General features: G+C 45.3%; 1 protein-coding gene across 2 annotated transcripts; it reads right to left on the minus strand.

Annotated features, from left to right (window-relative positions):
• Positions 1-1,970: 1,970 nt before the first annotated feature.
• Positions 1,971-19,488, minus strand: oga (O-GlcNAcase). Of its 2 annotated transcripts, XM_056291910.1 has the most exons (18): positions 19,000-19,488; positions 17,878-17,929; positions 17,669-17,766; positions 17,002-17,132; positions 16,688-16,859; positions 16,219-16,317; positions 14,617-14,901; positions 14,295-14,453; positions 13,941-14,131; positions 13,593-13,859; positions 13,274-13,477; positions 12,630-12,804; positions 9,126-9,211; positions 7,880-7,984; positions 7,108-7,199; positions 6,615-6,807; positions 6,339-6,498; positions 1,971-4,972 (listed from the first exon to the last, which is right to left on the minus strand). In XM_056291910.1, exons 1-18 carry the CDS (start codon positions 19,163-19,165, stop codon positions 4,836-4,838), a joined length of 2,772 nt encoding a protein of 923 aa, XP_056147885.1. In that variant the 5' UTR covers positions 19,166-19,488; the 3' UTR covers positions 1,971-4,835. The 2 variants fall into 2 exon arrangements, with proteins under 2 accessions (XP_056147885.1, XP_056147886.1); XM_056291911.1 differs by lacking the exons at positions 17,669-17,766; positions 17,878-17,929; positions 19,000-19,488 and adding an exon at positions 17,247-17,369.
• Between the last annotated feature and the right edge of the window lie 1,700 nt (positions 19,489-21,188).

Here is a 21,188-nt window from a genome sequence, read left to right on the forward strand (position 1 = left end):
TGAATCCAGTGAAGCACAAAAAAAAAATCCATATGAGCTGACATTGTTTACAGTCCTTACAGTGCTCTGTTAGGAACCGTAGTAAACCAACCTCTCTGTGATTAAAATGCTAGATACAAAAAACAAAAAAAAGTTAACAGATAAAGTTACGAACCAAGAGTATCCGTGTTGATATTATTTATATCTATATCTACATAGATATAGATATAATAATAATATAGCCATCCATTATCTTAACCGCTTATCCTGCTCTCAGGGTGGCGGGGGATGCTGGAGCCTATCCCAGCAGTCATTAGGCAGCAGGTGGGGAGACACCCTGGACAGGCCGCCAGGCCATGACAGGGCCCACACACACACACACACACACACATACTATGGACAAAAGTATTGGGACACCTGGCCGTTACACCTACAGGAGCTTTTATGACATCCCGTTCTAAATCCATTGGCATTAATATGGAGTTGCCCCCCCCCCTTTGCAGCTGTTACAGCTTCCACTCTTCTAGGAAGGCTTTCCACAAGATTTTGGAGTGTGTCTGTGGGAATTTTTACCCATTCATCCAGAAGAGCATTTGTGAGGTCAGGCACTGATGTTGGACAAGAAGACCTGGCTCGCGATCTCCGTTCTAGTTCATCCCAAAGATGTTCGATGAGGTTGAGGTCAGGGCTCTGTGCGGGTCAGTCAAGTTCTTCCACACCAAACTCACCCAACCACGTCTTAATGGACCTTGCTTTGTGCACTGAGGCACAGTCATGCTGGAACAGAAAAGGGCCCCCCAAAAAAAACAAACTGTTCCCACAAAGTTGGAAGCATAGACTTGTCCAAAATGTCTTGGTATGCTGAAGCATCAGGATTTCCCTTCACTGGAAGTAAGGGGCCTAGCCCAACCCCTGAAAAACAACCCCATACCATTATCCCTCCTCCACCAAACTTTACAGTTGGCACAGTGCAGTCAGGCAGGTAACGTTCTCCTGGCATCCGCCAAAGCCAGACTCGTCCATCAGACTGCGCGCCAGAGAAGCGTGATTCGTCACTCCACAGAACACCTTTGGACTGCTCCCGAGTCCAGTGGCAGTGTGCTTTACACCACTCCATCCGACGCTTGGCATTGTGCTTGGTGATGTAAGACTTGCAGGCAGCTGCTCGGCCATGGAAACCCATCCCATGAAGCTCCCGGCGCACAGTTTTTGTGCTGATGTTAATGCCAGAGGAAGTTTGGAACTCTGCAGTTATTGAGTCAACAGAGCGTTGGCGACTTTTACGCACTATGCGCCTCAGCACTCGTTGACTTTGCGTGGTCTGCCACCTCGTGGCTGAGTTGCTGTTGTTCCTAAACGCTTCCACTTTTCAACAATGCCACTTACAGTTGACCGTGGACTATCTAGCAGGGAAGAAATTTCACTAACTGACTTATTGCAAAGGTGGCATCCTATGAAAGTACCGCGCTTGAAATCACCGAGCTCTTCAGAACGACCCATTCTTTCACAAACGTTTGTAAATGCAGCCTGCATGGCTAGCTGCTGGATTTGATACACCTGTGGCAATGGGTCTGAATGGAACACCTGAATTCAATGATTAAGAGGTGTGTCCCAATACTTTTGTCCATGTATATATCCGTGGATATAAGAGGACTATATTCTCTTGGGGAGATAAACAATAAAGCAAAGAGGCGCTCTGATTCTCTGCAGACATGTTTTTCCTTTCACCAATGTCTCAGAAGCTCAAAACGACCATGACAAAAAGAAAAAGGTCAAACCCAGCTATCAGACCAAGATGAGGAGGAAAACCAAGTTTAATTTCAGTAATGTAGACCCACCAATCCAGCTCAGGGTCTACTCACTGTGCGGAGACAAGGTCGAGACAATCAAACCAAGAGAAATGAAGTAACACATATAGTTTATTATTCAGTCTTATCTTACATACAAATGCTTAATAAATGGTTACTTTTTACAACCCCCCCTCCCTCCCACAATGTATAGTCAAAATGTACAATCAAAGCCCTTTCTTTGAATTGCAGACCAGGTTTATCAAATCAAGTTGGCAGAGAGGAAAGAACGAGCACTGACAAGATCTGCAAACTTATGAACAAGGGTGAGAACTTTTCCAAGATCTGACTTGGTCACCTCATTGACAGCCATGTAGGTTAACTTAACAGGGCGTTGCGGTTGACATAACGAGGCCGCATTAAAAAAGAAAATCAGAATACAAAATAAAATCACCCTTCTGTGATTTTTAACAGTTTACAGACTGTCAGTGTTGCACAATATTATGCACACACGGGCGGGCAGCGTGCTTCTTCTTCCCCTATGAATACGATGAGGTTACTCTGATGGCTGCTACAGCAAACTCACTGCACCTCATGCACAATGTTGAACGTAGACGGTATCAAAACATCGCAGGCAGCTACTGGAAAGCATAAGCAACAGCGGGTCCTCGTGAAACCAACAGAGGGGCGCTGTTCGTCAAAGGGGATTTACAAAAAAAGAAATGGTTAACACGTCAGGATATAAAACATTCAGCACATTATGAAAAGGGGATGTTTGTTTCTAACTCCCACTAGTAGCAGGAGTCGCTGCCACCTTGACAGGATCAAGTGTCCTCTACAAATGCAAAGTGTGCTGCCTACGGCTTCGTATACACAACATTCATTCAAGAGTGTGCAAGGTTGTAATTAACGCAGGAAATGTTACTGACAAGTGTGAAACAACTGTTCACGTCCATGGTGCCAAGCACACAATATCTGTATGGCACGGCACAGCTGAACAGTTAGTAAAACTGCAATCTCTTGAACACAGCCCACATCACCACCCCTCCACAGCTTAAGTCCTGGGTTAGAGGTTATCAATGGGGCCCGAACCAGTCGGCCGCGGCAGCGGGCGTGTTGAAGCTCACGTCATCTCGGTCACGGTTTTCTACAGGGTTCCTTGGCACCTCTTCAAGGCCAATCCAATGACAAATACTTAACATACCGAGTGTTCGTTTTGTTTTGTTAAACAGCTGATGATGATGTTCAGCTTTTGTTCTTCCACCAGCCACAGCTATCTTCTGGGACATCCATCCATCCGCTAGCCAAACCGCTTATCCTGCCGTCAGGGTCGCGGGGATGCTGGAGCCTATCCCAGCAGTCACTGGGCGGCAGGCGGGGAGACACCCTGGACAGGCCACCATGCCATCACAGGGCCAACACACACACATTCACACCTAGGGACGATTTGGTACAGCCGATTCACCTGACCTACATGTCTTTGGACTGTGGGAGGAAACCGGAGCCCCTGGAGGAAACCCAAGCAGACACGGGGAGAACACGCAACCTCCACACAGAGGAAATTTGTGATTAGGAGTTCATTTCTTTAAATGTAAATAGAATCTCAAAGATGAACACCAAACTGATCTGAAACTAATATGAAATAGAAAAAAAATCCAAACATTTTCCAGACCCTTCAGAAAATGTGTCATTCTCCACTTTTCCAGGCCCTCCAGGATTTCTCTCTCTGTGACGATACTGCAACTATCAGCTTATGTTTTAAGAAAAGCATTCTGTGCTGGAGTGTAGAAGTAGGTAGGTTGTTGAAAATAAGACAATCGACATATAATCCCGTGTAACTACAGGCTCTAGGTCTGGGGTTTAACCAAACAACAAGTCACCAATTGTTAACCGCATTGAACCGACGGGCTGGAGAGCAGTTAATCAGAATCAACCTCGCAACACTGGAGTCTGCGTTCTCCAAACTAAGACTCAACGGCAATCAACCAAAAAGCACTGGCCAAGCTGGGACATGTGAGGGGAAACCGTTTTCAGAAATGTCCAGCTAAAAGAAAAGCACTGAAAATGAACTAGGTTCAGAACCATGTTAACCGATATAAGCTCCTTTCACGTTCCAAGTGTCTACCCGGCCATGAGACCAAAAGACCCCCAGCTGAGGCTTCAGTGCCCTCAGTAAAATTACTTTTCTTGGACATCTGCCACATCAGCTTTGAGAAATGCAACAAGCTGTGGAAAGCTGCACTTTTAAACCACCTGTGCGGATACACTTACTATCCTCTGGTATAAAACCCCAGTTACTTCACGGCTTTGTGTTAAGAGACATGGCTCTTCTACCAGCAGTAATGATTTAAGGCTCCGCTCCCCAAATGTGTCCCTGCCTGACTGGTACTTTCACTATAAAGCGATGTAAGGCAAAATCTTATAAAACACCTTACAACCCTTACAGTTGTGTCCCACATCTGTTTACAGTTGCATTCTTTCTTTTATGTCAAAGCTGTTCAAACGTAGCAGGACAAAAGGTAGTAGGACCCTAACTGAGAAACAGGCCACCTTCATTTCAAACCTTTACCTCAGTCTAGCTAAATACAGACACTCAGCCATCTGGCCAGCGGGCCACATGGATGTAGTGTCTACCAGGTTACATGATAAAGGCTTATGGATTTATAGGCCACCTCTTTCCCCCTGGACCTGGAGCTTTGTTGGTACAAGTAGTACCCCAGGAATCATAAGTGGAGGGTGACTCTTTCATGTTGGCTCAAATCAACTGACTCTCTGAGATTGTAGATGACTGCTTGGCCTTTTGGCTTTAGACTCTCTTGAGTCCGGCAGAGCCCGTAACATCTAGGACCAGCACCAGAAATATGTGCAATTGCTGTGCTTCTGTACACATTCTAAAAACAGGTTATCTCGGGCTAGCCCAGATGGTTATGTGGTATAAATTCATCACGGAGGTTTGTCTCATGAAAGGAGCAGACATGCTCGAAAGCCTCGTTGACGGCTGCTTGGATGCACCTTTGTCTTCCCCTCCTCTCTGTACAGAGCTGTGGTTGTCGCGGTAGCCAGCCTTCCTCAGAGGCTGCGGCCCATAATGATGATGTCTTTGGGAAAGCCCTCCATCTTGGCCACCTCAAAGCAGCCAAGCTTACTATAGAAGTCCAGCATTCTTTTATCAGTCTGGCGAACCTCACAGAATACACCATGGGACCCTAAAAGTGAAAGATGAAACACAAAGACGGAAATAAAGACAGCCAAGAAGAGAGTCATTACCTTGTGAATGATTTAAACACTACATGTGAATGTAGAAACCTGAACAAAGAGACTACAGCTTTAACTAGAAGAGTGCAGATCCCTGCCAGGCGTATCTCCCCTTCTCCAGCACTAGGACTTGGCGACAAACCACCCCTTTTTTCACCTACTGGGAGAAGGGAAAATACGGAGGCACTAATTGCATCTCCTCTTCTCCGGTACTCAAGACTTCAGCGAAAAACCAGCTGAGGAGTTGGCACTCAGTTGTGGTGTAAAACAGGTTTTTCAAAGGTTTTCAATCACCGCAACCACGAGAGGTCCTTGATCATATGACCCCCTATTTAATATGCAGTGCTCAAGCTAAAAAAACAAACAAACAAAATACCTAACAAAAACGTTTTGCCTGTCAGTCTGTGGATGCACAGCCTCTTAGGCGGATCCGCGCACAAAAGCAAAGAAGTCTAATATGAACTTGCACTTTCCAAAAATAAAAGGCTTGCCATGCAACCATTTTGGTCCAACCCTAAATCTGTCTATTTTCATAATACAATAAAGCTAGGTAAACTGTTTATGCTCGCTCATGCGCGACTGACATCTACGGTTAACACAGATCGGCCAGAGACAAGAATAATATGCAACCCTTCCTGCTTTGACTGCAGTCTAGAGGAAGTTCTTCCTTTATAACTTTCACATTTTTTGGATTATAAAATTTCTTTTAATAACTTCTGATTATGTCGCTGCCTGATCAGAGTCAACCGTAGATGTGAGTCGTGTATGCGCATGGTTGACTTAGATCGGGCAACAACAGAAGGCAGCATTGGTTGAGCAAGCTAGGGAGTGAATGAAGAGAGGGAGCGGTGGTAGCAAGAACAAACGTTTTTCAAAGGTTTTAAATCACCGTAACCACAAGAGGCATATAGCCTGGAGGGGATAATGAGGCGACTGAGTGTAGTTTTTCTACTAACGTGGAAAATGATTGGCAGCTGCTTTTCAATCAATGGTTGAATGATTTGACAGCAGACTCAATGGACACAACTTGATTTTCTTTAGTAATATGATCCTCCATGTAAATGGACAGAGACAAGCTTTCCTAAAAGTCTCTAGGTGGCCAGGATGCCCTTCCTGGCACAATCGCATACTGATTTATTTATCATTTGCTTTGGCTATTCATGATTTTAATGCATGTTTCACACACTGCAATGGTGGTTGTTGGGGTAGTCAAGGTTGTAATGGCAGCAGCAATTATCATCTTTGTCAAGTCAACTTTATTTGTATAGCCCAATATCACAAATTACAAATTTGTCATCAATGATCACTGCAACCTACCATTAGCCTTGATAGAAGATAGCAGACATCCCATCATGCTCTTGGCCACACTGGGGTCAGTGACCTTGGCATGAATGTCGACCTTAATGAGAGATGGGAAATTAGAGAGAAAGGACTCCGGAAGCCCCTCCTCCTCTTCATGGAAGCTCAGCATCATCTTCTACAAGGATGAAATGGGAGATGGAAATGTCAAAACGGAGCAGCATTCATTCAACATAGGTAACAGCCATTTGGTACAGAGACGGGAGCAGGAAGACGGTTGCATTGTGGTCCTACCTCAGCTTCTGAAAGGTCTTTCTGACAGTCGGGTTTGTGGTATTTCTCTTGCATAAAGGGAATCCAGCTCATCTTGCACTTCTTGATGAAAGGCTTGACGTCCACAGTGCCAAGAGCATAACCACAGATTCCCTCCTCATCTTCTAGTACAAAGCCATAGTCTGGACTCAAAGTCAGGAATCCTCCGACCAACCTGTGAACAGACAGAAGGGTCAGGTTGCATGAGAATTCATTCCTTTCTTTCTCAGACTTGAATTTCTTGGTTCATTTGAACGAATTTAATCATTATCCATTGCAATGTATGCTGACAGTGGAGGGGTAATATGAGTTCCAGAGCAAGTCTTAATCATTTTGTGGTTACAGACCATTTTTCATAAAAACAATAAAATACTGAATAAATAGTAGATAATAAAAACATTAAAATCCACGGTCAGTTATTTGTTGGGAGTGAATAGCAGTCACACACCACAATGCTTGCATTTCCAGATCTTACCTGTCTCCTATAAGATCAGAATCCTGATCAGGGAAGGGAACTGCTTCCATTCCTTCAGAGTACATCTCCTTGCAGATTTTATAGATGGCAGCCTGCAAAAAGACAAGAGTGCAGTGGAGGTGAGGTGGAGTCCTTCAGTAACTGCAAGAGTGGTTTATTCTGAGAGAAAGGAGGAGAGCTGATAGTAAGCTGTTCATTCAATAGTTTTGGAAAGGTTTTTCACAACATCTGCTTGACTGAGACATGAATGTTAAATCTATTTAGTCCATCTTTTAGGGCATTTTTCTTAATTCATTTAAACAAAGAGGTTAGTTGAGAGGGAAACAGAGAAGGGTAGACATGGAACAGAGAGCTCCTGGTGGGATTCGATCCCAGGCAAGCATGGACAAACGTGCCGAGCAGCTCTGAACTATCTCTGAGCACAGGGAACAGTAACTTTTAAGAATTTACTACTTAAACTAGGTCAGCCCTGTTGGGGATGCTAGCTACTAGCCAATATCGTTTCATCAACCATATATTTAACACATTGGTTCTGAACCTTACACTATGTATTAGTGCGTGAACATGGAAGACAAAGGCAGGCTTACATAAGACTCCCCCCAAGATTAACTGTCAAATCATGTGAGGATACTGAGTATTTCTGAGGTAAGTGTTATCATAGGTCTCACTTGACATTTCGCCAAGAAAAAAAAACAACAATTTATCCCAGAAGATGACGAAAACGTTTGACTAAAGTGACACACACAAGCACACACATGTACGTATATCTCACCTCATCTTTGGAGAAGTATGGCCTTATGGAATAGATTTTGGAGGTTGGCAGTGAGGGTGGAGGCTGGTAGAAAAGATCGTTTGCCCCTTCTATTGGCAACAATCTCTGTTGGTATCAAAACAGACAAGTTTAGTTTCTCTTAGACCGCTCGCTGGGCTGACCTAGGCTTACTGCTTCAGTCTGTTTGCTGCTGTTTAACCACTGTCAAACCAAAAGGAGCTTGGGCTAACAGACCAAGTTCCAGACTAAAATGATGAAGGGAAAAAAAAAAAGAGAAACATGACATATAAAATGACTGAACTGCCTCTTGATCTGACAGTGGAGAACAGCAGCAAACATCACTTTTCTGAAAAATTTTTTTTCTTTTCCAAAGGACCATAACGCAAAAAGCAAATTCCTAATTGGCTGCAGACTTCATATTTGTTTTTCAAAAGTAAAGCAAAAAATGGAGGGTGTTTTTTTGGTCTGAGTAAGGCTTTACTGGCTAAAGGAGATGCTCCTTTCCCTTTGTTTAAGGCAATGCAAAATTTCGCTGCGCGGGACCCTCCTGTTGAGAAAATTAATGATGCTTGCGCTGGGGAAAGAAAACTCCAGGAACAAAACCGAAGAAGCAAATAAAGTTGAAGTTAGAAGTGACAAGCTCTACCGTCACCACAGTGAGCCCCATATTTCTCCAGGGCTGAGGGTACTGTACAACTCGCAGGTTAGACGTTGCTTTGATCATGGAGTTTTCTGCTGGCGAACATGCTTGCGAACTCGCTGCGCTGCGCTGCATATGCTTGCATGTGCAAAGGGTAGGGGGGGTGACTTTTGCGCTGTGCTTTCCTGCAAAGAAATGAGATGTCATGAAAATAAAACCTAGCCATTCTCGCTTGCAGCTGTGTACGCCTGGGAAGAAGCAGCATCTCCTTTGGGCAGTCGCTGAAAGAAATAGAAATATAGACTGAATTAACAACGCCGAGCCAGACATCTATTGTCACGTCTTCTGCACAGACAGGCTTCAGCTAACCCATAGTGTCTTTAGACAACCAAGATTTCCCCCAGATGACCAGCATCTATTGATCCACTCATGGGACTTTCTTTTCATTTAGGAAGGGGGATGGGAACCCGCCATATAAAGACTATCACAATCAGCTCACCTTAGACAGACCAAACCCTTTCATACCTGCGCACGCAATACCATTTTCTTCTTGACTCATAACACTCTTTCTCCATTTGATTGCTGTGAATTCAGTGCATGGGATACCTGGAACTCTCCTGCTAGACCTCCCCTAAAGGCCCAGGGCTCTTGGTCTCCACTAAGGAACTGTGCTGAGGACTGACTACGACACCCTGTTGGGAGCAGAGCCAAGCGGACATTGTTACCACAAGATGGGGCTCTCTGATACAGATGAAGATAGGGTTGGGGAAAATGGGGAGGAAGGGGGTGGGGTCATAGGTAGCTATCATTCTCCATATAAATTAAATGGTTGCTTGAATTTATAAAAATGTAAAAAAGGACTCGGTTTGGAAAACTAAAAATTATATTCATAGAAAAGCTCTTCCACTGAAATGGGGGCTCAAGCAACTAAAGCTTACGTGTGCGCAACTCGATGGTGTAAGACTGAAATTACTTGTAGACCAATTTTTTTGCTTGAAACCCTAAAGTTCACTGTGTAAACAAATATAGAAAGAACCACTTAACATGTGTGTCTAGTTTTTTCGTGCAAAGTGATTATGACTAAAATAAGAACGCCATTTCAACGCCATTTCATCCAGAAAGAGGGGTTCACTTTAAATAACCACCTTACTTCATTTAAAAAGTGCAGATAAAGCTCAGTCTGCCGAAAACAAAGCCAAAAGCATACATCTGGAACTAACACTGTCTCGGCAACACAATGTAAGCTTCAGCTGCCGTCACCCCGCTGATCCTGGCACCTCGTCTGAAGTCACATTCTCAACTTATCTGCCTTGTCACATGACTAGGGAGCATGAGTCATCGAGCCAGGAGGACAAAGAGACAGAAGGGGCAACACGCCCATAACTGGCGGGGCGGGGGGGGGGGGGGGGCACATACTTTTCAAAGCTACAATCAGGATGGACCGTAAATGGAATACAATGCAGGGGCACAGCATATTCGGAAGAGCGTAGCATCATTAGCAACTACATTCTGTGGTACTGCTGCCAACGGGAGCCACAGGAGCAGCATGTCAGAATTCTCTACAGCAGCTGGGCGGCATCACAACTCCCGTCTGGAGGTGTACGGCTATGACTGTGTAAAATGCTTTTTAGGCCTTGTGACGAGGAGCCCCGTCATGTGACCAGACAAATTCAGCGCGCGCGGGCATGCCACCTAACGTGGCCATTACATTTTAACCTCATGTCTAAGACAATTCCTCTGATGAGCTGACACAACAACACAGCGCACAGATGCACCCACGGGGAGGAACTCACAACTTCAACTCACTCAACTGCTCAAGTGAAATACCGCAGCATTGATTGACTGGTTATCTTCTGGAGGACTGCACACGCCTGAATTACCCATTAAGTCCACAAATATGTGAAACAGTTATTGCTATGTAGAAAATCCCTTGTTTTACTACACACATAGACAAAGCAATGTGATGATGAACAATTATACTTGTACAAAGACAGTGAATGCACAGTCAATGCCTCCCTGAGTAACACACCCATCAGGTACAGAGGTTAAATTTGAAAGCCAGATGTGAATTCCATTGAGTAGGTGCATCAAAGCCTGGCCTGTGCCATCTCTATAAGCCTACTGATAGAAACAAAAACCAAGTTAGAGAGAAGCTGCCAGAGAGAGATTTGGTAGTTAACACTTATCACTCAAAGCTAAATCGCTGCGCAAAATGTGACTTCATCCGGTGGCCTGCTTCCCTTCTCTAAACTCAATCTTGTACATTTCTCAGTCTAATACAAGAAAATAAATAGTAAATAAATAAATGAATGAAAAAAAGATTAAATAAATCCAATCCAAACACGAACAAAAAACACGTCAGACAACGCCTGCACTGTGTATACATCGGCCACTGTCGATCCAATAGCAGTAGAAACTCGTATTGTGGATTCTTCCATCTGTACATAGTGAAGGGAGAAAACAGTACAAAATAATCATTAGTAAGTATTCTCAGTACAAAAACCAGGGAGGCTGTGACTGAGTGCCGGCTGCAAAGCTTGGAACAAAGGAGTGGGATGAATAGACAGGGACTGACGTCATATTCTGCTGATACAGGTCAAGGGGCAGCAACAGAGGGAAATGGATAAGTTCTCAGTAACATTTCATAGTGATACACAATATTGACAAAGATAATCCCATTTAAATGGATATTCATTTTCAAAAACATCTTAATTTTCTTGATTAAAGCAAACCCCATTGCTGATATCAAGTTTATATGTTATACAAGGGGTATTAAGTTTTGATGTGGTTTTGCCAATGTGGGTATGCTGCCTGCTGTGTATTTGTAGGCTAGAATCCTCAGCTTTAGGACAGGACAGAAACCTGTGAATGAAACTGGGTTACAAATAGTAACCAACAGGCCATGCTGGTGCTTTAAACTCTGTCAAAGAAGCACTACCCCAAAGAACTGGAGCTCTTGTCACATGACTGAAGATTATTCCAAACTGTATTATGGAGCACTCTTTGCAAGTTGTCTCTGATGGATAAATATGTTTCTAAGAGACAGTAAGAGAGAAGGAACGAGGCGAGTCGAGAGGCAATGACAGAGAAATTGCCAGCAATACATTGTCTGGTCAAACTTTGTGAAAGAGCCCACCCCAATACAGTTTGAAAAAAGTCTTCAGACGTTTTAAATAATTTACAAATGCTCTGCCTCCTTACTGAGACTACTCAGTGAGGCCTCCACACCAAACTATCGCTGCTGGTTCATCTGTGAACCACCTGAGCAGCCATTTCACACTTTCTGATTTGGTTATGCACCAGAATGGCCTTCCCGCAGTCACTCAAGTCAGTCAACTTGCTCTCCAAGCTCGCGTGCGCGCTAGGGCATAGGGGCAGGGAGGTGATAGGGACTTCCCGCTGATGCCCATCCCCACAGACAGAGATGGAGGCAAAGGTATCTGTGTGGGAATGCAACAGTGGTGTTACCAGAGACACAGCAAGCAGCAGTAACCCTGCAGGGACAGTCACCATGGAGCGACCCAGTTCGGGTATGACCAGAATGGAGTACTTTGTTTATGGATAACATAAGATGGATGCTAGCAGTACAAGCGGCAGTCAGTCAGACAAAAAGAAAAAAGAAAAAAAGAAGAAAAAGCAGTGAACGTGTAAAAAAAAAGAGAAACAAATAGAATCAAAACTAATTTGGGGCACTGTATTTGACCTAATCTCATCTAAGATGATCTTCTATTAATCACCATGAGGTAAATCTAGTGGTGTTAGTGGCTGCTCACACTGTCAGCTTGTATACAGATGGAGGATGAGGTGTTCATAGTTTTACAATAATTAATGCCATCTGTTAAGTAGACTGTGAATAATGTGTTAATGATTATATATGTGCATGACTAAACTACAGAGCGCTGGCCCGGAAACTGAGCTGCTTACAGCCCAATGGCCAGTCTGCTTCAGATGCTTAGTCTTAAAAAACTGAGAAAATATTATATTCTGATATTTGCTTGTAAATGCCTGGAACTGACTAAGACCAGTGCTATTGTATTGGACCACACTACTGCTAAAATACTACTACTACTATGTGAGAGCAATGGGTCTCTCACTTCCTCTCATACATACCTAGCCACTGGACAAAAGACTTGACCATAGAAATGATGCTCTTGATGTCCCAGATGTAAGGGTAAAGATCATATAGAATGGTTCTATTAGCAGAATTGGACAGACGAGTGAACATCTGGATGACCGAGCAGCACATCTCCTCAAACTTCTCAGCCCTGGACTGCCATTCTGCTACCTGAGACAGGATAAGGTGAGAAGAAAAAATAAACACTGTTTAAAACCGTTAGCGGTACAATACTAACGTTGTTACCAACTGTAAAAGGTTACAAAATGTGCACTGTGTAGTCTTACAAATGCAGTTATGAGTCTTGGGGCTCAACTGTGCATATAACTTTGTCTCCTGGCATAAACACACCACCCAATGGGCAGTATGGGTAGTGCACATCCACCATTTTGTTTTGTAGCATGCAACATCACCAGTAGGCCTGAATGAATCCCCAGGCAAAAATGAGTTTCCCTTCTCACACGGCACATTTCTCTTTACTTTCCTAATTGTTACTCTAGTCATTCCACCAAAGAAAGTTGAATCAGTTCATCTGGATACAACGTTTATTCGGATGAACTGATTCAACTTTCTTTGATTTTCTTACCTGGATTACTGAGCATACATCAAGACAACCATTCATTCCAAATCTCAAACCCACCTTCTCAGGTTCCTTGCCCTTGCAGTTGACACTGACAATGCTGCTGTTGGCTCTCAGCCAATTGAATTCCTTTAACATTTGTATGGCCTTGGGTCCATGTTCGTATGGTAGGTAAAAGAGTTCTGCCAGCAAACTCAGGTCTTCCAACATGAGGGGTTCTACTGTGAAGAGAGGCTTCTCATCAGGCCCCGGCACAAACATGTCCTGAGGAAAAACAAACCAGCAAGGGTGTGTGGATTTCAAAGGGGTGTTGACAGTATTTTACAGTGGATACAAACAGGCATGAATCCAAGAACGGCACAAAAGACCGCTAGAATACCTGTTTGAGCTGTTCATCTGTCTGCATGGGGGCAATATCGCTTCCAGAGTCTTCTTGGATGGACTCCTCTGGTGACTTGGATTCAGTGAGGCTCTCTTTGTCTGTATCCATGGGCTTTAGGTCCTCAGCCATCTTGTCAGCCAGTATGGGACCAACGTGCTTCACCTCCGAGTCAGGTTCTGTGTTGGGCTCCAGCTCATCCTGCTTCTCAACCACCATCTCCATGGGCTCCTCGTCAGAGTCCTTCTTCTCCACCTCCACCTCCACCTGCACAAATGCACAAAGTGTAAAAATACTCCCCCCCCACATCTCTTTCACAAATTCCGCTCACATATCCAATGAACATACCTCCTCTGACTCTTGTTGTCTCTTGGCCATGGGGTGCGAGTGTGGGTCGGGACAGAGCGACGGTGCCACTGGGGACATGATGGGCTGCTGGAACACAGTGGTTACCGTGGTAGCGGAGCAGAGGGAGGGGCCACCCAGGGTTGTCACATCTATGGCTGAGCTCTTGGCGCCACTGTGAGGCACCTGTCGGCCTGTAAGAGGGAGAGCAGGGCAGAGCTGTGTCACGTCATGTTCTTCCAGCATACAAATAAATCATTGTAAACTATTTGTGAATCGCCTGTTTTGCGAGAAACTATGATGAGCATAAGGCTGTAACACAGACAGCAATATGTAAAGTCATGTGGCTGCTATTACTGTTGTATTGATGAGGCACAACGAACTCCCCCAGCCACTCTGTGAGGGCCAGTTTGAGGGCCAGCTGAGGACTGTAGAGCATGTCTGTTTCAAGTTCTTCATCACTGCCCTCGTTTTCTAACTTGATCTGGATGGACACTGTGCTGTCTTCACCATCAGCTGGGAAAACAAGATGGAGTTGGAAAGAGAGAGTGAGTGAGATGACACTGTTGGCATATTGTCCTGTATAACCTCCAACGCTATGAGAAAACCATTTGAAGAGAAATCCCACGGTCCACATTAAACTTTTATTCAAGATGTCTGAAAACTTCATTATACTCACTCATCACCACATCTTTGCGCACCCCATTCATATTGGACTTGTACCAGGTGGCCAGGGTGTGGATGGCAATAAAGTTGGATTCAAACTCGCAGTTAGGGTTAGTGAGAACACCTTTCAGACGGGGGATGAGCTCTGTAGAGCGGCCCTTGTAGGGACCAAGAAAAAGTCTCTTCTGATCATAATCGTTGGCATGGATGTTGTCCCAGATCACTGGGGCTCTTCTCAGGATTTTAGACACTTCCTCAATAGACTCCACTGTGATGTCTTTAGACACCACCTTGGGACCTGGTGAAATGACAACACAACTGTGGATCAGATCACACATCAATTTCAATTTAGTTCAAGTAGAACACCATTAATATGGCTTTAAGCACGCTCAATAATCCAGGTGAAGAAATCACAAAGTTGAATCTGTTCATCTGGATACAACGTTTATTGAGAGAAATGTCATTATGCATGCTCAACAAGCCAGGTAAGAAAATCAAATAAGGTTGAATTAGTTCATCTGGATACGTTTATTGACAGATATGTTTCATCACTCATCTAATGCCCCTTTTCCACTACATGGTACCGGCTCAACTCAACTCGAATCGATTCGCAAGCTGTCGTTTTCCATTACCGTAACAATACCGCCTCAGTGTAGCTGGTCTGCACTGATTTTGGTACCCGCTCCAGTTTTTTTGGAACCTCCACAAAGGTGGTATCAGAAAAGTGGTAACGGTTACCAAAATGCCGGTACTGTCCAGTAATGGAAAACGAAAAAGTCGAGTCGAGTTGAGCCAGTACCAAGTAGTGGGAAAGGGGCATAAGTGATGTTTTCAGTGTAAACTGACTGTAGGTATCTCCGCCCTTATAAAAAAATACAACTGCATAATGACCGACACCAACGACCAGTTTCATATATGCAAATATGGGTGTGACCATTAACTAGAGTTTCAATGGCCATGTGTACTATTCACAGAGGATTGGGGAATAGTTGCAATAATATCTGTGAATGTTCTCATTCATCCAGGTCATGGCTATCCAAAGGAGTTGAATCAAGTACAACTGGACTGGGTATATATCCGTGAAGACATTTCGCCTCTCATCCAAGAGGCTTCCTCAGTTCGTGCCTTTCTGACTAGACCAAGCTAGTCTGACTGGCTGGTGATGAGACTCAGAATTGTAAGATGGCATGGTTACAAGAAAAATGTGATAGACTATCTGAAGCTGTTAGAACAGGACAATGCTACTGACAAAATTTTGAACTGATTCAACTTTCTGTGATTCACTTAATATGGTTTATAGTTCTGTCGCCATTTTACAATACTGTGATCGCGAACATTCCCAATCCTCTAGTGAATAGCACACATGGCCATTGAACCTCCTAGTTAATGGCCAAGCCCATATTTGCATATGAAACTGGTCATTGGTTTTGGTCGTTATGCAACTGTATTGTTTATAAGTGTGGGGATACCTGCAGTCAGTTTAGCCTGAAGAGGTCACTTAGATGAGTGATGAAACCTATCTGTCAATAGATGTTGTATCCAGATGAACTGATTCAACCTTCTTTGATTAATATGGTTCGTTACAATGCTTGCCGATTCCCTATACTGGACTCACCAGTCCAAAGCACCTCGATGCCAGGCAGCAGCTTCTCTCCTACTGTGTGGAGGTAGGGGGACTGAGCGACGCCTGGGTAGCAGAATGTGCCACAGTACTCTGCATTTCAGTAAATGGAAAAGAAAAAGTGAATAATTTTCTCATTGTGCACTCAGCTTAGCCATGCACAGCAAGCCTAAATCTCACCAGTTGGTTTGGATGATATAAGCGGCACTTTATTTGGAAAACAACAATAATAACTGCGCAGCTCACTGGTTGTCATCATCTAAACCCACTCCATAGTTTGCTGATTGGTCCTTCCAGCTGCTGGGTACAAGTAATTTTCTATGGATCTTTTCCATGCTCATATCTAATAGCAAAAAAAACAGAGCTGGCAACATTTAGGCTGGTTGTGCGAGGCTACATTCAGCTTGTCTTTTGGTCAAATGCATAAAATGTGTGATGGGTTCACAACAATGGATGAAACTACCTGTGGGACAGAAAAGGAAGGTTTCTGGCTCTCCCAGGTACTGGAAGATTTCATTGGTGATTGACACCTGAGCGTGTGCAAAAGAGCTGAACACCTCTTTGTCAGCAGGGCACATGTTGTGGTCAATATCATCAAATAGTAAGGCAAAGGACTTGCAGCCAAAATGAGAAACCTGCGGGAGTAGAGGGTAGGGAAGAAAGTCAGCGACGCTTGATAAAGAATGACACAAGAGTTCAGATGTATGGGAATCTGCTGGACTTACATCACATTTTTTATTGCATTTTACTTTATTGAAGAATGAAATGTTGCTCTACCTGATCAAGCTTCCTCTTTAGTGTTGAAACCTCTTTCTGATTGGAAAAGGTAATGTCCAGTCCTGGTGAGATGGCATAGATGAACTCTATGCCATGCTCCTTTGCAGCACTGATCAGAGTCATGAGTTGTTCTAAGAGAGGGTTTAGGTACTGAGTTACTCATTGAGCCACACTATACAGCAGCTAAAGTGAATTATTCATATTCTGTCATTTTTTCCATAATCAAGTTCAAGATCAAGACGTACTTTATTAATCCCCATGGGGAATTCATCTTGTGCATTTATCCCATCCTAAACACACACAGTAAGAGCAATGGGCTGCCGCAGTGCAGTGCCCGGGGACCAACTCCAGCTCTTCTTGCCATGCCTTGGTCAGGGGCACAGACAGAAGTATTAACCCTAACATACATGTCTTTGATGGTGGGAGGACACTGGAGCACCCAAAGGAAACCCACGCAGACATGGGGAGAACATGCCAATACCACACAGAAAGGACCTGGGACGGCCTAGGGTTTGAACCCAGGACCTTCTTGCTCTGAGGGAACAGTGCTAACCACTGGGCCACTGTGCTGCCCGCTGTTTAACTGAGTGTCAATTGCAATTTTGATTCAGGAAACCAAGAGTTGATCGCAGGCTCCAGTAAGTGTTGAGAGAAAAAAAAAAATCACCTGCTTCTTCAACAGAGTACAGCTCCCTCCAGAACATTCTGTGTTTATAGTCATCTTTAGGTGCGTAAAGGTATGTATTCAATCCCCATTTTTGCTGCCTGTGAATTAAAAATGGCCAAAAGATAATTCATACACTGAAGTCGATTACTCATGTCAAGTGAGCTGTATATTTTGTGGTTAACACCTATTTTGAAAAACAAAAAACTTACCTCCTGAACAACTCTTTCCTTTGTTCCATTGTCCATGGTCGACCGTAAAAACCTGGGAAAAACAAGGGGGGGTTGTTTCAATATAATCCACTGATGGCTCATTAGACCGAACAGGCCAAGTGGCTTGGGGTATAGACTGGGGCTGGGCAGTTATTCTGCATCAAGTTTCATCAGAATAGTAATTTACAACCTGTCACACCTTACATCATACCACTTCACCCACTGCACAATCGTGTGAGCTCGAGAAATGATTCGTTGACCTGGTATTCTGACTGCCCACCCTCAAAACTGTCTGTGCCCTCTACTAAAAGTGACAAACTCCAAGTCCCAACTTTTTTCTCACCTGGCCCCAAAATGGTGGAAAGGCCTGGATCGTATCTCTTCCAGGCCCAACTTAACGGTGAAATGCTTTCTAAGCAGCTACTATGAATCGTCTAACACCACACTTGGTGAGCCATTATCGCTGTGCACTTAATTTAGACGCCGTTATCAGTGGTGTTTACAACTCGTAACCTCCTTCCACCTGCACTTGACATTTAAACCTGGATCTTACACCGTAGGTCTGGTTTTCCTAATATGTGGCTATGTAAATGTGGTGCGGACTTTTGACTACTGTTATGTGCTTCTTTAAGGTGCTGTAACATCATTACGGCTGCAAATGTACTCGTACTACTACTTCATATAGCACCCCTACATGATGACAATGTAGCAAATGTTCTAGCACTATGTTCTAGCACTGTGTTCTAGCGCTATGTTCTAGCACAATGTTCTAGCGCTATGTAGCACTACATAATGCCAGTCGGTAACGCTTGAATTGATCTGCCAATTGCTGACTCGTCGGTTGAATGGACTGAAGTAAATGTGTTGTGTTGCTGTAAAGCCCACTGGGGCAAATTAGTAATTGGTGATATCGGGGCTATAAGACTAAAACTGACTCGACCGGTTCTTCGACGGCTCTCGAAATTAACGTGAGCTCTCCCCCTGTGGAGTGGAGTGCGCTAGGGTGCACGGGGCGATTCCTCCGCATTGCATGACTCTGGCCTCCTCAAATGCATGCAAACCAATAACCCCCCTCCCCCCCCGAGCAAGGGTGCAACGGGCTTTACAAGGGTACAACGTTACCTTCCACCACGCCGCTTATGAATTTCCTGCGGCCAGTCGTTTCAACGCCGCCGCTCGACTCCTCCGCCGGCCCGGGGGCCTCGGAGCAAGCCTCGACCGGGGCAGGGCTGGGGCTCGGCTCGCCCTCCGCCCGAGACGTCTCCAGGGTCTTGTCGTTTTGAACCATCCTCGGCCGGGACTGTTTCTAAATAACGCCGGCGGCGGGGTGGGGGGGACCCCAACAAAGCGAGAAACCGGAACAAAGAAGCAATCAAGTGGGGCGGGTTAGCCAGTCAGTAGGCCATTGCGCCCGGAAAACAAGGGGGAAATCTAAAATCTCTCGCGATCTTGACCCGGGGCTGTTCACAACCCTTTGTCGACGGTTCTGCTTTTACCCTCCGGCGACTGAACTAGTTACCGGGCGCGTTTGCACATCGTCGGTATAAAACTAACCCGGAAAAGCGGACATTAACACGCGAAGCCTGCTCGTTTTCTTCCCGTTCTGGCAGAAATTGTCCTGGGGTCCTTTTTTTGTGTTTTTTTTTTGTACTCGCTTCTTCCTGTTTACACCGATTGCGCATGCGCGCGGGACCGGTTGAAACCAGTTCGAACTAGATCTGCGCTACGAAACACGTCGAGGCTCTCGCCCAACGGTCGGCGAGGGAGAGCGTCGGCGTGACGGGTGGGCTGGGTTTTGTGAAGCCCTCCGCTCTTGATCTTCCTAAACGTACCCGCTTCGTGAAAAACCAGATAAGAGGCAGCAGACGTTTTCACGCCGCTTCCGCCGTGGGTTCTCTGGGTGGGCGAAACAACGCGGCGCGCACAAAATGGACTTTGTGGCAGTCAGACTGCCTGAGGAGGTAATGGCAGCATCGCGACAGCTGACGCGTCAGGCCGGGGCCTCCGCAGTCTACGGGGCCTCCGCAGTCTACGGGGCCTCCGCAGTCTACGGGGCCTCCGCAGTCTACGGGGCCTCCGCAGTCTACGGGGCCTCCGCAATCAGTGATGAGGGTTGTGCGCGTCCTTGATGGGGATGAACGCTGGTTTGAACGGGGAGTCAGAGGCCATCTATAATGAAGAGGGAGCGACCATTCGTGAATCGGGGGGGTGGGGGGGGGCTGAGTACATCTGTCGCCATCTTACAACGTGATTGCAACCATTCCCCAATCCTCTGTGAATAGTACACGTTGCTATTCCCAGATAGCGTCCGGATGTGGGCAATGATGCGGCACTGGTGGCCTTCTTCCCTCCCTGACAAAATGGATGTGAGCCTGAAGTGGCCCACATGTATCATACCAATATGGCCCAAATGTGCCAAATCACACGTGGGCCTTGTTTGGCAAAGATGCGGCGCTCTGGGCAACATGTAATGTGGATGTGACCCTGAAGTGGCCCGTGTGGCAAATGGTGATTATGGCCCAAATATCACGAAACACATATGGGGGCCGCCTTTGGCAAATACGTGGCACATGCGGCATTGCTATAGCTTGGTTCTGGCCCAGATCTGGCAAACAGGAGCGGACCGCTCAAGTGCCATCATTCCATGCGGTATGTGGGCCGGGTGAAAGTGTCGGGTGTGGAACCAGGGGCGGATCTACAGGGTGGCAAGGGGTGGCAGCTGCCACCTCTGGGACACAGTCTTGCCACCCCTGTTGCCACCCCATTTATAAGTCAGATAATATGTTTTTAAAGTATATTTTATGTACATGCATGGTGAAGGTCAATGAGACCCGCACCAAACTCATCTCAAACAGAAGTCGCCGATTTAGAATCCCCCCCTCCCCCCTCACAGGCGCGGATCTACAGGGTGGCAAGGGGTGGCAGCTGCCACCTCTGAGACACAGTCTTGCCACCCCTTTGCCACCCCAGGAAAAATCTCTAGATCCACTACTGTGTGGAACGGGTCCGGGCCACAGCAATTTTGCTATGTGGGGTAACTCTAGTTAATGCTCACGGTAATTTGCGTATGAAGCCGATCGTTGTGTGCCACTTGTATTGTGTCCAGATGAACTGGTTCAACTTTCTGTGCCAAAACTACAGATGTCCAGGCCTACACTGAGATTTCAAATACATTGTTCTTGCGAGACACCGAGCTTGGGTTGAGTATCTCCTTTATAAAATCTCTGTCCGTGTTAGTACAAGAGGTCTGAGTGCCATCACATTTAATTGGAAAGGGGTTTTTAAAATGCCCTGGCTGAAGACAGCCTGCA

This window comes from Lampris incognitus, chromosome 13 (genome assembly GCF_029633865.1).
Source record: "Lampris incognitus isolate fLamInc1 chromosome 13, fLamInc1.hap2, whole genome shotgun sequence".
NCBI lineage: Eukaryota > Metazoa > Chordata > Actinopteri > Lampriformes > Lampridae > Lampris > Lampris incognitus.